Here is a 13,001-nt window from a genome sequence, read left to right as displayed (position 1 = left end):
TCCGGACATATTAAACATTTTGGTGAAGCGTAAGTAAACTACTGGAAAGTTTGACAAGCGACCATAACTATCAATATGTGTGTTGTTTGCTATAATAATTAGCGTTACTCAAACGGCCATAACTATCATTACAGAATTGCTTTGTTACAAAAAAAAAAAAACCTTTCTTTGTACAAACAAACAGTACCAAAAAAAAATGTAACAATATATATTAAATTGAGGGGCGAGTTACCTACTATGCAAAACCTAACTACTCATTATAATATATTTTCATAAATGCCAGCTTTGAATTGTCAAATCTGCAAAAAAAAAAAAGTACACGCATGTACCCCAAACCATATCCAAGAAATATTTATTATAATATATATAAAGTAGTTGTTATGGGGAATCTAAGATGGACAAAAAGCCATGATAGTTCTCAGATTGTACTTGTGGGAAACGTTGATGTTATATGTTAACTCAATTGATATACTATTATAGTATTTTTATAAATAAAAAAAAGAGGTGAAGTCTTACAAAGTAGTTGTGCCAACTTGGAAGTGACTGCATAAGTACATACATATCGAACACTATATCCAAGAAATATACAAAAGTACATTCTCATTAATTGCCCCCAATATGGGGAATCTAAATTTGACAAAAAGGAAACTTGTCACTTATTAATGTTTAGACCAATAAAAAGGTATAAATAATAAAAAGGAAAAAATATGTGTACTCTATCTCTAAGTATTTTGTAACTACAGTACACACATCTGATAAATTCCAAATTGACTTTTTGCATGTAGTAATAAAAATATAAAATATATATATACACCTGGCGCAAAAATCAAAAGTCCAAAACTTTAAAGAAAACGGAACCTTTAAAGAAAATTGAAACTCATTAAATCAAAAAAATAATTATCTCCTATGTTGGTCAGAGTAGTACATTTAATGTTGATGTAAACTGATGTAAACAATATAATTAATTTTTCCACCTAACATCATTTTGTTGTCTATAAAAATAAGGTGAAATGTAAAATTTAGATTCATCACTTTTGCACAATAAAAAAGAACCAAAAAAAAAAAACACCTTACTATGTCTAGTCCATCATCACCGGCGAACTCAAAACGGGTTACCAAACGATTACGGAGAACTCTTTCATTCGAACTCCAAACTCCAAAATCGGATTGCAACCCAGAATGTTCTCAAATCACAAAAACCCCTTGCATTCCGTCAATGCCGCCCACTGTTGAAGAAAATCTGGATATCGATGCTAAGCTTATAAGTGATCTCCTTACTAACACTAAAGCTGAAGCAACAACACATGATGAGATGTCACTAGATGATGAACTTTTGGATGTTGACTGGGGATCATTTTACTTCACCACACAAGTTACCCCCGTCAAAAAAACTTCATCTGTAGTGCTCGAAGACCAAGCAAAACCAGTCACCGGCACCCAGGAGACCTCCCCGTCACAAGCAAAACTTCATCTGACTGGGGATCAAAAAACTATCGATGATCCTGAAGATGATCCTATAGATGATGATTACTCCTGCTACTCAGAAAACACCCTTATCTCGTGGGCCAACCACAACCCCTGGGAGAGTGAGCTTAGCCCAGAACCACTTAGCGCTGAAATTGAGTATGGCACACCAAGATCGTTTCTTGACTAAATAGTGGTGTTTACATCATGTTGCTATTATCGATGTGAAAAAAAATGTGCCCCAATTTTCCCTCTCTCATGCAATATAGGGGCTACTTTACTTATCCTATGTTGTTTACCATATCTAGTGTTGAAGTTATTATGTACTCAATTATTGAGATAAATCTATGTTTTTCGCAGTGTATCTTATTCAATAATTCGTGTCATTATTATATGATTTTAAAAAAAATATTGATATCTTAAAAAAAAAGGACATACATAGGTTACACACCTTAGGGAAAAAAAAAAAAAAAAAGAGTCACGTGATCAAATCTAAAAAAACATACAAAGTTGTTGGGGAAAAAAAAAAACTCAAGGAAGGTTCAAAGGCACATGATCAAACACACACATAAAAAAAATGTACAAAAAAAAACTCTCTGAAAAAAATGTATCTCGGATACACCAAAAATTTACAAAAATCATGGGCAAAAGAAAAATGTAACATGGTAAAGACAAGAACAAAAAAGACAACATAAAAAATTCAGATTCAAAACATCAAAACTCTACATAAAATCTTAGTGGGAAAAAAATGTAATATGGAAAAAACAAAACCCAAAACCCCAAAACATAGAAAAATCTCAGATTCAACCAAACATCACCAAGTACATACTAGAAAAAGTCATTAAACATACTAATAAGCATAATCCAACTAAGTACTATCTAATTCTTAATCATAACAAACAATCCTAACAAGTAAGGGGCCAAACACTAACGCTAATATCAGTAACCATATAACCCTATTCTTCTTCCGAATTTCTTGTTCGCGGGTAAACAGTTCAGCTTGCAGGTTGTTGATGTTCCTCAAAAGACCTGGTATGATCCTAGTTGACCGTAAGCACATCGGTGGGTCGACCCAACCAATGAAAGGGCAGTTGCTAGGCTACATTAAAAAAAAGGCCAAAAAACATGATTAGAAAACACGTTTACTTAATAAGACCAGGGTTTGAATCTTTTACCTTAAATGGACATGAATAGAACCTTCTTCCTGGGTTATCGTCGGTCCATGATGTCCGAATAACAGCAATCCTCCCACATGAACACCTTTTCATCTTTTTTGAGAGATAGATGAATATAGTTTGGGTAGTTGGAGATGGAGATAGTTGGAAGCTTGTAATTGAAATGATGGATCTAATATAAAGATATGAACCAACCATTTGTGGGTCCCATGGTAAATATATCCTTTTGTCATTACCCACGTCCACCTACTTCCTACTTTTTTAACTTTTCATTACTTTTTTTAAAATAAACCAAAAACATAATACATCCAAAGAAATAAAGTAACAACACACAAAGTAGATAGTTTTTTTTTTCCATTACATATTACACCACACAAGATTACAAAAACATTAGACACATAAATTACTCCTTACATAATGTTGATAACCTGATACTCCCCTGATACTATACCTAATTTCTAATTAACCTAAAAACATACATACATCTTAAAAAACAACATAATTAAAAAAACACACCAACAACACCTAATTTCTACTTGAGCTTGTTCATGTGAACCATTTTTTGCACTTGCAAGGGTTTGCTGGCACAGGGGAAACTGATATGTTTATTGGGAAATATGAATCCCACTCAATTTCACTCATCCATGAGACATCATCAACCCAATCGCTGGTTGTGGGATCTTCAACATCTCTTTTTTTTGGGTTTGTTGTAGGCTCACCCTTGGGCACTACTCTTGGCTCCATCTTGACTGTAGCGTTAACAGTAGGCTCGTTCTTCGGTATTGCTCGCGCCGTAGGCTTCACATCGGGTTCAACCTTGGGGGTCGGAAAACTAGTTCTCTTCCCGCGGGGGTGCCCATCACTGGTAAAAATCTCCCTAAGCTTGCGTATGGGCATAGCGGGTAGAGGGGTTGTTTCAGGAATATCGCCAACGCCGACTGGAGTCGATGCAAACTTTCGAAGTCTCTTGCCAACATTAACGAACTCATTTTTTTCAGGCTTGAGATCGATCGCCTCAACATCCAGAACTTTGGAAAACAAACATGGCCTCTTGTGCATTGTTATGCTTTGTGTGTGATAAGTAGGTAACAATGCTTTGGGGATATACACATTGGGGGGTGCTGAAAACTTATTTATAATGAAAAAGGATGGTGGTGATTAGATATGAGAGTAAATGACAAATTAAATGCATCACCAGGAAAAATAAGGGGAAAAGTAACAAAAAGATAAATCTTGTTCTATGTATTATGGAAAAATGTATCTACGGCTAGTGTTTTGTACAAAAAATACAAGCAGAAAAAAAAACACAAACTACTATATGTGCTCATAATTTTTTTTTTGTTAACGGCTTTTGTAACGAAAAGGGACATTTTCTAGCTAATTATATACATAAAATGGATGTAATGACCAAAAATATGTAACATGGTATAAAAAAAAACAAAAAATCCATAAGATTGAAAAATCTCAGATTCAAACACAGCAAAGAATCTACAAAAATACTAATGGTGAAAAAAATGTAACACATTAAAAAAAAAACTGCAAAATACATAGCATTAACAGGTACATACTAACGAAAAAAAAAACTGCAAAATCATTATCATACCAACAAAAAGATAAATCCAACTAAGTACCACCCATTTCATAATCTCAACAAACAATGCAACGTTTACTTCTAACACAAAACATTAGGGATATCATTTCATAATGCAACTGATCAGTTAAAACATAGTCATTAAACTTAAAACCATACGACATACCAAAACCACATACATCCTAACATGCAAACATATGCATGTGCATCGACTTTCATATAATCTACACATGCAAACATGTGCATGTCCAAAAGGGTTGATCAAAGTTTACTTGCGCTCCACTAAAATGGAGACCAAAAAGCTTGCGTCATAAAAGTTTTCAAAACACGCACATCACACACATCAACATAAAAATACCAAATCAAGTGGACTGCTGGCTCGCAGAGCTTGAGTCTTCGTCCTCGTCCTCGTTACCCGATTTATTCTTCTTCTTCTTTTTCTTGCAATTTCTTGAATCATGCCCAGTCGCGTACTTCATACAGGTTCGGCAAAGCCTGGGAGTTTTGGGAGGTTTGACAGCAGGGTTGCTCGTTCCATCCTGAGATGCTCTAGACAAACGCCGGCGTTTGCCGCGTCCTTTGTTCCTGATCCCGTCTGGGTTGTCGAGAGTTACGTCCCCATCTAAAGAAACACCAAGCAATTCTTCAACAGCAGCATAGTTATCATTGTTGGCTCCGTCATCGACTGGTCCTCCATTTAGTAACTTGCATTTCAGTTCCTTTATCTGCTCAGCGAACGAGGAAAGTCCTCCAACATCGCTTCTTAATGCGTCCACACATTCAGTTACGAGCTCAAGGATCTGACTTCTAGCAGCAGCTTGTGGACGAGTGTCAACGCCATATCGACTCTCAATAGAAAATAAGCTTTTAGGAAGCACGTCCCTAGACCAACGCTTAACAACATACTGGGCCGGTATTCTTTCAATATTGTTTACCCGGTAAACACAAAAAATGTGCCTACACAAATATCCAATACGGATGAAGTTGTTGCATGAACAGGAAACCGACTGGTTACTCAACTCAAGAATAACCTATAAACACACCAAAACACATAATTAAGCTTCTATGAAAAAAAGCATAATGAATAACTTAAAACAAAAAATGCAACTATAAAGATACATCAAAATTACCGTAAATGTGTTGGTTGCATTGTTACGTTTGTCCAATTGATTCACATAGTAAACACAACCTTCCTCACAATCCTCCGTGTTTACAATGTAACAAAACAGCTTCCCCTTGTATATCTCTTTTCTTACTTCCGTAGAAATTGCATGTGTATACAACTCAAAGGCATGCTTCTCAATAGCTAGGTCAGTACTGTCCATGAATACACTAGATGAAGTTTTAAACTCTGCAACGCGTTGCCTGTAACGCTGATTGTCTATCCTAGTCTCGTAACATAGCATGAACTGAACTAGTGTGTTAGCACTAGAAGAGTTGACCTTGAAGCTTGAGTTAGAGCTTTCACATCTTGATGTAGTCTTCATCAAACAACACATTGGGATGTCACGGAAGTAGGCAGGTACCCATTGGTCCCTAATTGAGTACATGTCCTTCAACCAGTCGTGATCTTGTAACCCATATTCCTCCATCAAAAGTTGCCACCGCGTCTCAAATGTAGATGGCTTCATGTGAATACTCCACACCAAACGATGCATCAATGCTCTTAGCTCAGAGTTTTGTAAAAAGTCTCCAGCAATCTATACAAATGAAAACACAAAAACTGTTAAAATAATTGAAACAAAAAAAAACTTCTCAAAAATAGATTCATAAATTAATAAAAACCTTGGTGGGAAGTTTCTTCATAATATGCCACATGCAAAGGCGGTGCCGAGAGTCTGTGAAAACCTCTGAAATGGCAGCTTTCATTGAAGGATCCTGGTCCGTCAGAACTAGCTTTGGTTGCTTCTTGTGTGCCTTGAGAAATGATTCAAGTAACCACTTGTAAGACTCAGTGGTTTCGTTGAATAACAAGCCAGCACCGAATGTCACACATTGTTTATGATTATCAACGCCTGTGAAAGGGACAAAAATCATGTTGTACCTGTGCGACAAAGAAAAAAAAAAACAAAAGTTAAATAGTATGTTAAAGGGAAAAAAAGTGCAACTATCAAAAACCTTACTTGTTAGTATGATAAGTCGCATCAAACGCTAACACATCCCCAAACACCTCGTAGTTTATCTTGGAAATTTCGTCTGCCCAAAAAATCGATCTCAATTGCCCTTTCTCAACAACAAACTCATAGAAAAAGTCTGGTAAGCTCTCGGATCTTTCTTTGAGACGATCTATAACAAGTTGCGCATCACGATCGCCAATATAAAGCCTAACCGACTGGCTCCAGTTCTTAAAATCAGTTGGCGTGCCACGTACATTGTGATGTCCACCCATCAGGGACACTAAAACTCTGTGAGAAACAATCGGACCAATTCTGTTCAAACTCATGTTATGGATAAACTGTTTGGATGCAAATGGTAGTTTCCTTGAAGTCCTACTTAGGTCACGATTGAAACGCTCAACAAACGGATGATTATGGTGCTCATTGAACCCTACCACTGTGCACGTAGAGCTGCCCTCACAAAACTTAACCAGTATACTAGCCTTGCAATCTGTCACTGTGAAATTACTTTGCCTAATAGTCAAGCTTGAATGCTCCAAAGTATCAGTTTTACGCTTAATCTGTGGTTTTGAATATTTAGTACACCTTATGTACTGGTGAGTGACAACCCCCTTCCATCTCTTGGTTTGCCCCTTACGAATAGAAAACCCAGAATACACAGCATAATCCTTGTACATACTGAACACATCCTTCCACGTTTCATAAACAGAACCAACAACAGGCTTTAAAACAATAGGAACATTAGGACACCACATTCTAGTCCCATTGGGTGTGTGGTGAACATAAAATTCCTCGTCCGCATGAACACCTAGAAAAAGAGTATTGATGAAATAAATCATAGCACGTATAGGTTAAAACACAAATTTACTTGTAACATGAAAACATAACAAACTGATACTATAGTTTCCAAAAATACAACATTAACACCTTTTCCAAAAAAAATTCAAATAAAACGTGGAAGTACATTTTATTGATGACGCCAAAAAGTGTAGCTGCTATTGCAATTTTTTTAATGCTGACCATATGTCATACTTTGTTAACGTATACTTACTAAATTATTATTATGGTATGCCATAGTGTCACCTTTTCAATACATACTATCATATATAACCTAACCATAGTACCAGGTTCAATACCTTGGTTTCCAAAAACATATAAAAACTTAATACAAGTCTAACGACATGTTTTCTAAAAGCTTGTTTCTTAAAAAAATGGTTAGACTTGTTTTTTGCCTTGGAAAAAAAAAATACCACATTTTCAACCAAACTACCCAAAATATCATCTGTTTAATAATAATAATAATAATAACAACAACAATAATAATAATAATAATAATATTAATAATAATAATAAACTACAAACAACAATTAAACTATAGATAAAGACAATGACCTGTTGATAACAACTGAGTAAAAGTACAGTCTTGAACACCATCTTCATCATCATCTAGACCATTTTGATTCAGAATTGAGGCTACACATAAAAAAAAAAAGTTAATCAACAAGAATCCAATGTACAACTAAACAAATAAAATCCTTATTTTACACAGCAGAAAAAAAAGGAACCAACATGATTTGAACGAATATCTACACAAGCATTTAAAGCTGTACATCTAATGAAACAGAAAAAAAAAAACTCACGTGTAATCGCTGAAGAAATAGGTTCAGGATCTGGAGAAACTCTACCCTCTACCAAAGCATCTTCATCTTCATTAAATGCAAAATGAAGTGAAAGATTATGTGGGACAACATTTAATGGTGAACCGGGATCATCATTGAGGTTGGCTACCTCCGTACCGCCGGCAACAGTTAGATGTTGTTGGTTGTTCAGATCATCCATGTTTAATGCAAGTTCTCATCAAAGGGGAGTAAATGGTGAGTAAATGAAGAGAAAGAAACGGATGATAAGAGAAGAGAGAAGAAGAAAGCTGTGATATTAAGAAAATAGAGAAGAAGAAAGTCTTTGGACTCCAAGTACATGCATTTATTAAAAGCATGACAAGTTGAAAAGGTGGGTATGATACAAGTGAAAGAAGTCTGCGTGTGCAGACATCACCATCGCCATCTATACATATGTCAAAAGTGATATATAGGCAAAATTACTATCATGCCCCTCATTCTTCAAATAACATATTAAACGTGGATCAATCCTGGCCACATATTAGAGTTTTCAGGGTTTAGTCAACTGGACTGAGTTTTCTCATTATAATTAGCCTATATATATATATATATATATATATATATATATATATAATGTAAGTATCTATAGAAAACCCACTTTAATTTAGAAAACCCGGGAAACTCAAAGCTCCCGATGTTTTTTTTTTTTTTTTTTTTGAGAAAATTTACACATGTTATATACATGTTTTTAAGGGTTTTGGGCAAAAAAATCAAAAAAGCGCCGAGTAGATATTTTTAAAAAAATTAAACAAGTTTTGGTGTAACACATGTTACAAATATGTCAGATGAATGTAACATGTGTTACACAAAAACTTGTTTATTTTTTTTTAATATCTACTCGGCGCTTTTTTGATTTTTTTTACCCAAAACCCTTAAAAACATGTATAAATTTTTTCAAAAAAAAAAAACATCGGGAGCTTTGAGTTTCCCGGGTTTTCTAAATTAAAGTGGGTTTTCTATACATCCTTCCCCTATATATATATATATATATATATATATATATATATATATATATATATATATATATATATATAGGGTAATGCTAGACAAAAAACCGTCAAATTCTTAGAAAACTCTGGAAACCCAAATCTCCCCCCATTTTTACCCAACCTCCCGACATTTTTTTTTTGAAAAAAATTACACATGTAATATATATGTTTTAGAGTGTTTTGGGCCAAAAAAAACAAAAAAGCGCCGAAGGGATTTTTTTTTTAAAAATAAACAAAATTCAGTGCGTAACATGTGTTAGACAAAAACGCTGAAAGTTGCTGAAAAATTTTTTTTTTTAAATTATCCCTTCGGCGCTTTTTTGATTTTTTTGGCCCAAAACTCTAAAAAACATGTATATTACATGTGTTATTCTTTTCAAAAAAAAAATGTCGGGAGGTTGGGTTTTCTAGGGTTTTTTATATAGATAGGGTTTTCTATCTAGCCCTACCCTATATATATATATATATATATATATATATATATATATATATATATATATATATATATATATATATATATATATAAAACAAATAAATCACCATATTACAATTCTAGTCTCTTATCTATCACTAAACATCTCTTGGTCTAATGATTTAGTTCATACGTGAAGGTAGACGATTATTTGTTAGAGTGGATGTCAATCTATCATGTAGTATGTTTTCACAAGCGAAATGCAATATCATTTTTCTTTTACTAGTTTCCATACAACTTTGTGAATTTCATATAAGATAAAAGAAAACATCCACATTCATGTTTATATATTTGGAATGTTAGTTTATCAAATTATGATGAGCTTAAACATGACCATAATTTTTCATAATAACTAAAATTTTCTGGGTTGTTTTTTGGTTTTCGGTATGCCATATTCGGCGATCTTATGTACATTTGGTATAGCTCTTTGCTAATTAATAAAGTTTTTTTTGGCCGATAAAAAAACTAAAATTTATAAAAAAAAAAAAAAAAAAAAAGGGGGGTGCGTAGTGCGCAAAGCCGGCGCATGCACATGCAAAGAGAGGATTGTAGGTTAGAGAGAGAGGCATGTGAATGTGAGAGACAGTGAGACAGCATGACTTGTACCGCATGTTCTTCACATTCCCAGCAGCTTCTGCTCCTCCGGTGGCAGCTACCCCTCATTTTCTGTACAACTTGTTATGCACAATGTACAACTTACTTAGATTTCTTAAGATTAGATCGCATGTTTTTCAACTTTTAGCTTTATATTATATAATCATTTGTCCACTAATGTCACGCTCAAGTTTATCTTACAAGTCAATTACATTATTTTATGTGCTATTGAAACGATCAAGAATTTAGAGTTAAATGTCATTTTAGTGTTTGTGATTTGGTTTAATTTGGCAGTTTAGTTCAGATGTTTCATATTTCATTTGTGGGTCTAAAAAGGTTTTATTGTTGTCAGTTTAGTTCACTGAGTTGTTTTTGTGTTAACAAGAAGGTTAATTCAGTCATTTTATATGTAATTATGTTAACTAGAAGGACAATTCAGCCATATAAAATGAAGTCATCCTAACCTTTACTCATCCTAACTTTTTTTTCTTACCATGACCCAAACCTGCCTAACCCACCACTTTTGTCACCCCTAGATATGACATAAGCTTTGTAACATGGTTGTGTATTATTATTTTTTACATGAGATGATAGTAAAGAGAACATCTCCAAAATATAAGGTGTGGGGTAAAAGTTGATATGTACAGAGTACATATATGTAGGGTGCGAGATCAATCGACCTCACAGTTTTTAATATTTTTATTTGTAACGTATGTTGCAGGTTTTCAACTTGATTAGAAAACACCAACCTACATGTTGCACTTGAAAACATGTGAAAGAAAAAAATGAATATCGAATTCGATCAAGTTATTAAGTTGTTTTTTGTAGAAAGTTATTGAATGAATATCGAATTCGATCAAGTTATTAAGTTGTTTTTTTTAAGTTATTGAATAGTGCGTTATCGTTTCGTACTTATGATTACCTCACTGAAAGTGTTAGTTTTACATCTAAACTATGAAAAAAATCCAGCCCGACTAAAAAGAAATCAAGTTTTGCCACTTGATAATATCACGAAAGTGTATAATTTTCCCCTCTATAACTTTCATTCTGTATTAAAAATAAGTGCACTTTACATCAATAGCATAGGTAAACGAGCAACAAGCTGCGCCGCTACCCCTTTCTACATAGGTGTAAGGTTATTATTATTATAGGTGTAAAGTTATTATTACCGATAATACATAAAGCTATAACAAAATGAATACTTTGTGATTCTCTCTCAGTTTGTTGGAGCAATAAAGGTGGCATGTAATTAAAGGTGTACGGCCACATGGCAGGTAAGGCACGTGATTATATTCGAAGAAATTTAGTAAACTTTGATAACAACAACGTTTGTATCTTGTTCTATCCGGAACGCCTACCCCTAATCTTAAACTTTCTAAATATATATATTTTTAAAGCACATTTTGAATCAGTTGAATATATATATATATATATATTTTTTAGTTATTGCTAGAACTTGTCTATTGTGGATAACTTACAGTGAATTATCAAGGGTAAAATTTGCACTTGTGATTTTAAGGTTTATTATAAAAACACGAATCACGTGGATAAATCTGATTAAAAGATAAATATTTAACTTATACATCAAATGGATGTTATTATAATTTGAGATTAATGATTTCATTAAACAGAGGGGGATGAGGACTCTCCGAACTTTTCGTTTAGTAGTGGAGAGTATGTAGTTTTCGTATAGAAATTTTTTGGTATATACGTTTTCGACCCTCGGTTGACTTCGCCCCCCCCCCCCCAACCGGATCGGAAATCTCAAGCTTCCCCACTGCTTGCTTTGAATACAACTATGTTTTCAACAAAGTTTATATCATTATTTTAAAAAATAAACACAACTACATATTCGGTTTTTTAAGTATCATAGACAAGTGACTCATTGTGTTGGCTATATACATTTTTATCTATCTGTTACATTGGAGTTGGTACATTTATTCGCATCATATCTGTTAAGTTCGACACACGGTACACTTTCTAGACTTTATGTTCACTTAAGTCTTAAAAGAGTCTTCTATTGTAATGTTACCGAAAAAATTAACATGAACCATTGTAACACCTTAGACAAATCTCATATCGGCTCATAAGAAATGTTGTCTCTTAAATCACCAACACGTTTTGTACATTTATGTGTGCTCAGATAGGAGTGGTACGAGGATGGATGACCTTCTGGGAAGTGGTACCAGGGCAACCAAAAGCAAATCCATGAATTCTGGTGGGATTTGGGTGGTGGTGGTGGATGGCTTTAGGTTCATGTATATTTTAAGCTGGTAGGTGAGATTTTGGTCGAAAGTTATTTCAAATAACTATTTCCACCATAGATCAAGTGGTGGAGGGCTTGCATTTCTCTTGATAGATGTAGGTTCGACTCCCATTTGGTGCAGAGTGATGCACTGGTGGGCAATGATAGGAGACCCGGGGAAACCTGGGTTGAATCCTTGAGCCAAACGGAACCGTAACTTACGGTTAAAACCGTAAGCTACGGTACGCATTCTCTGTTTCTTATTCTCATATAGACCGTAGGCTACGCACTAGATTCTATAAGCTACGTTTTGACCTCCTTGGCTCTTATAATTCAACATATGTTATCCGTAAGTGCTGACTTCTTATTTAACTTTATTTCATCTTTCAGCAAATGACAAATAGCCCAATAGACTTAATTATTTCTTGCTTCTTTGAGCTATCTTTCGACCCGAACAATTCCCGTGTAACGTGATATCTCTTTAATAATCACCCGTTCTTGTTCCGTTTCATCACTAACCACTTTAAATTCACCGAATTAAGTGATTAACCTGCAAAATCACAATCTCGCGTAGTTATCATATTCAAAGCATATAATCACGTAAACAACACTAAAATACGTAACATAACACACTTTAAGGCACGGGTTTCACACTCTCCATCACACTGTCGTGCC

At 34.4% G+C, this 13,001-nt stretch overlaps 1 protein-coding gene across 1 annotated transcript; it reads right to left on the bottom strand.

Moving 5' to 3' along the window:
- Positions 1-4,332: 4,332 nt before the first annotated feature.
- LOC110866996 (protein FAR1-RELATED SEQUENCE 5-like) lies at positions 4,333-8,354 on the bottom strand. The gene is made up of 6 exons (XM_022116143.2): positions 7,988-8,354; positions 7,740-7,820; positions 6,354-7,155; positions 6,016-6,274; positions 5,361-5,930; positions 4,333-5,261 (listed from the first exon to the last, which is right to left on the bottom strand). Exons 1-6 carry the CDS (start codon positions 8,184-8,186, stop codon positions 4,593-4,595), a joined length of 2,580 nt encoding a protein of 859 aa, XP_021971835.2. The 5' UTR covers positions 8,187-8,354; the 3' UTR covers positions 4,333-4,592.
- Between the last annotated feature and the right edge of the window lie 4,647 nt (positions 8,355-13,001).

This window comes from Helianthus annuus, chromosome 7 (assembly GCF_002127325.2).
Source record: "Helianthus annuus cultivar XRQ/B chromosome 7, HanXRQr2.0-SUNRISE, whole genome shotgun sequence".
NCBI classification, from domain to species: domain Eukaryota; kingdom Viridiplantae; phylum Streptophyta; class Magnoliopsida; order Asterales; family Asteraceae; genus Helianthus; species Helianthus annuus.
This window is presented reverse-complemented; position numbering and strand designations above follow the sequence as displayed.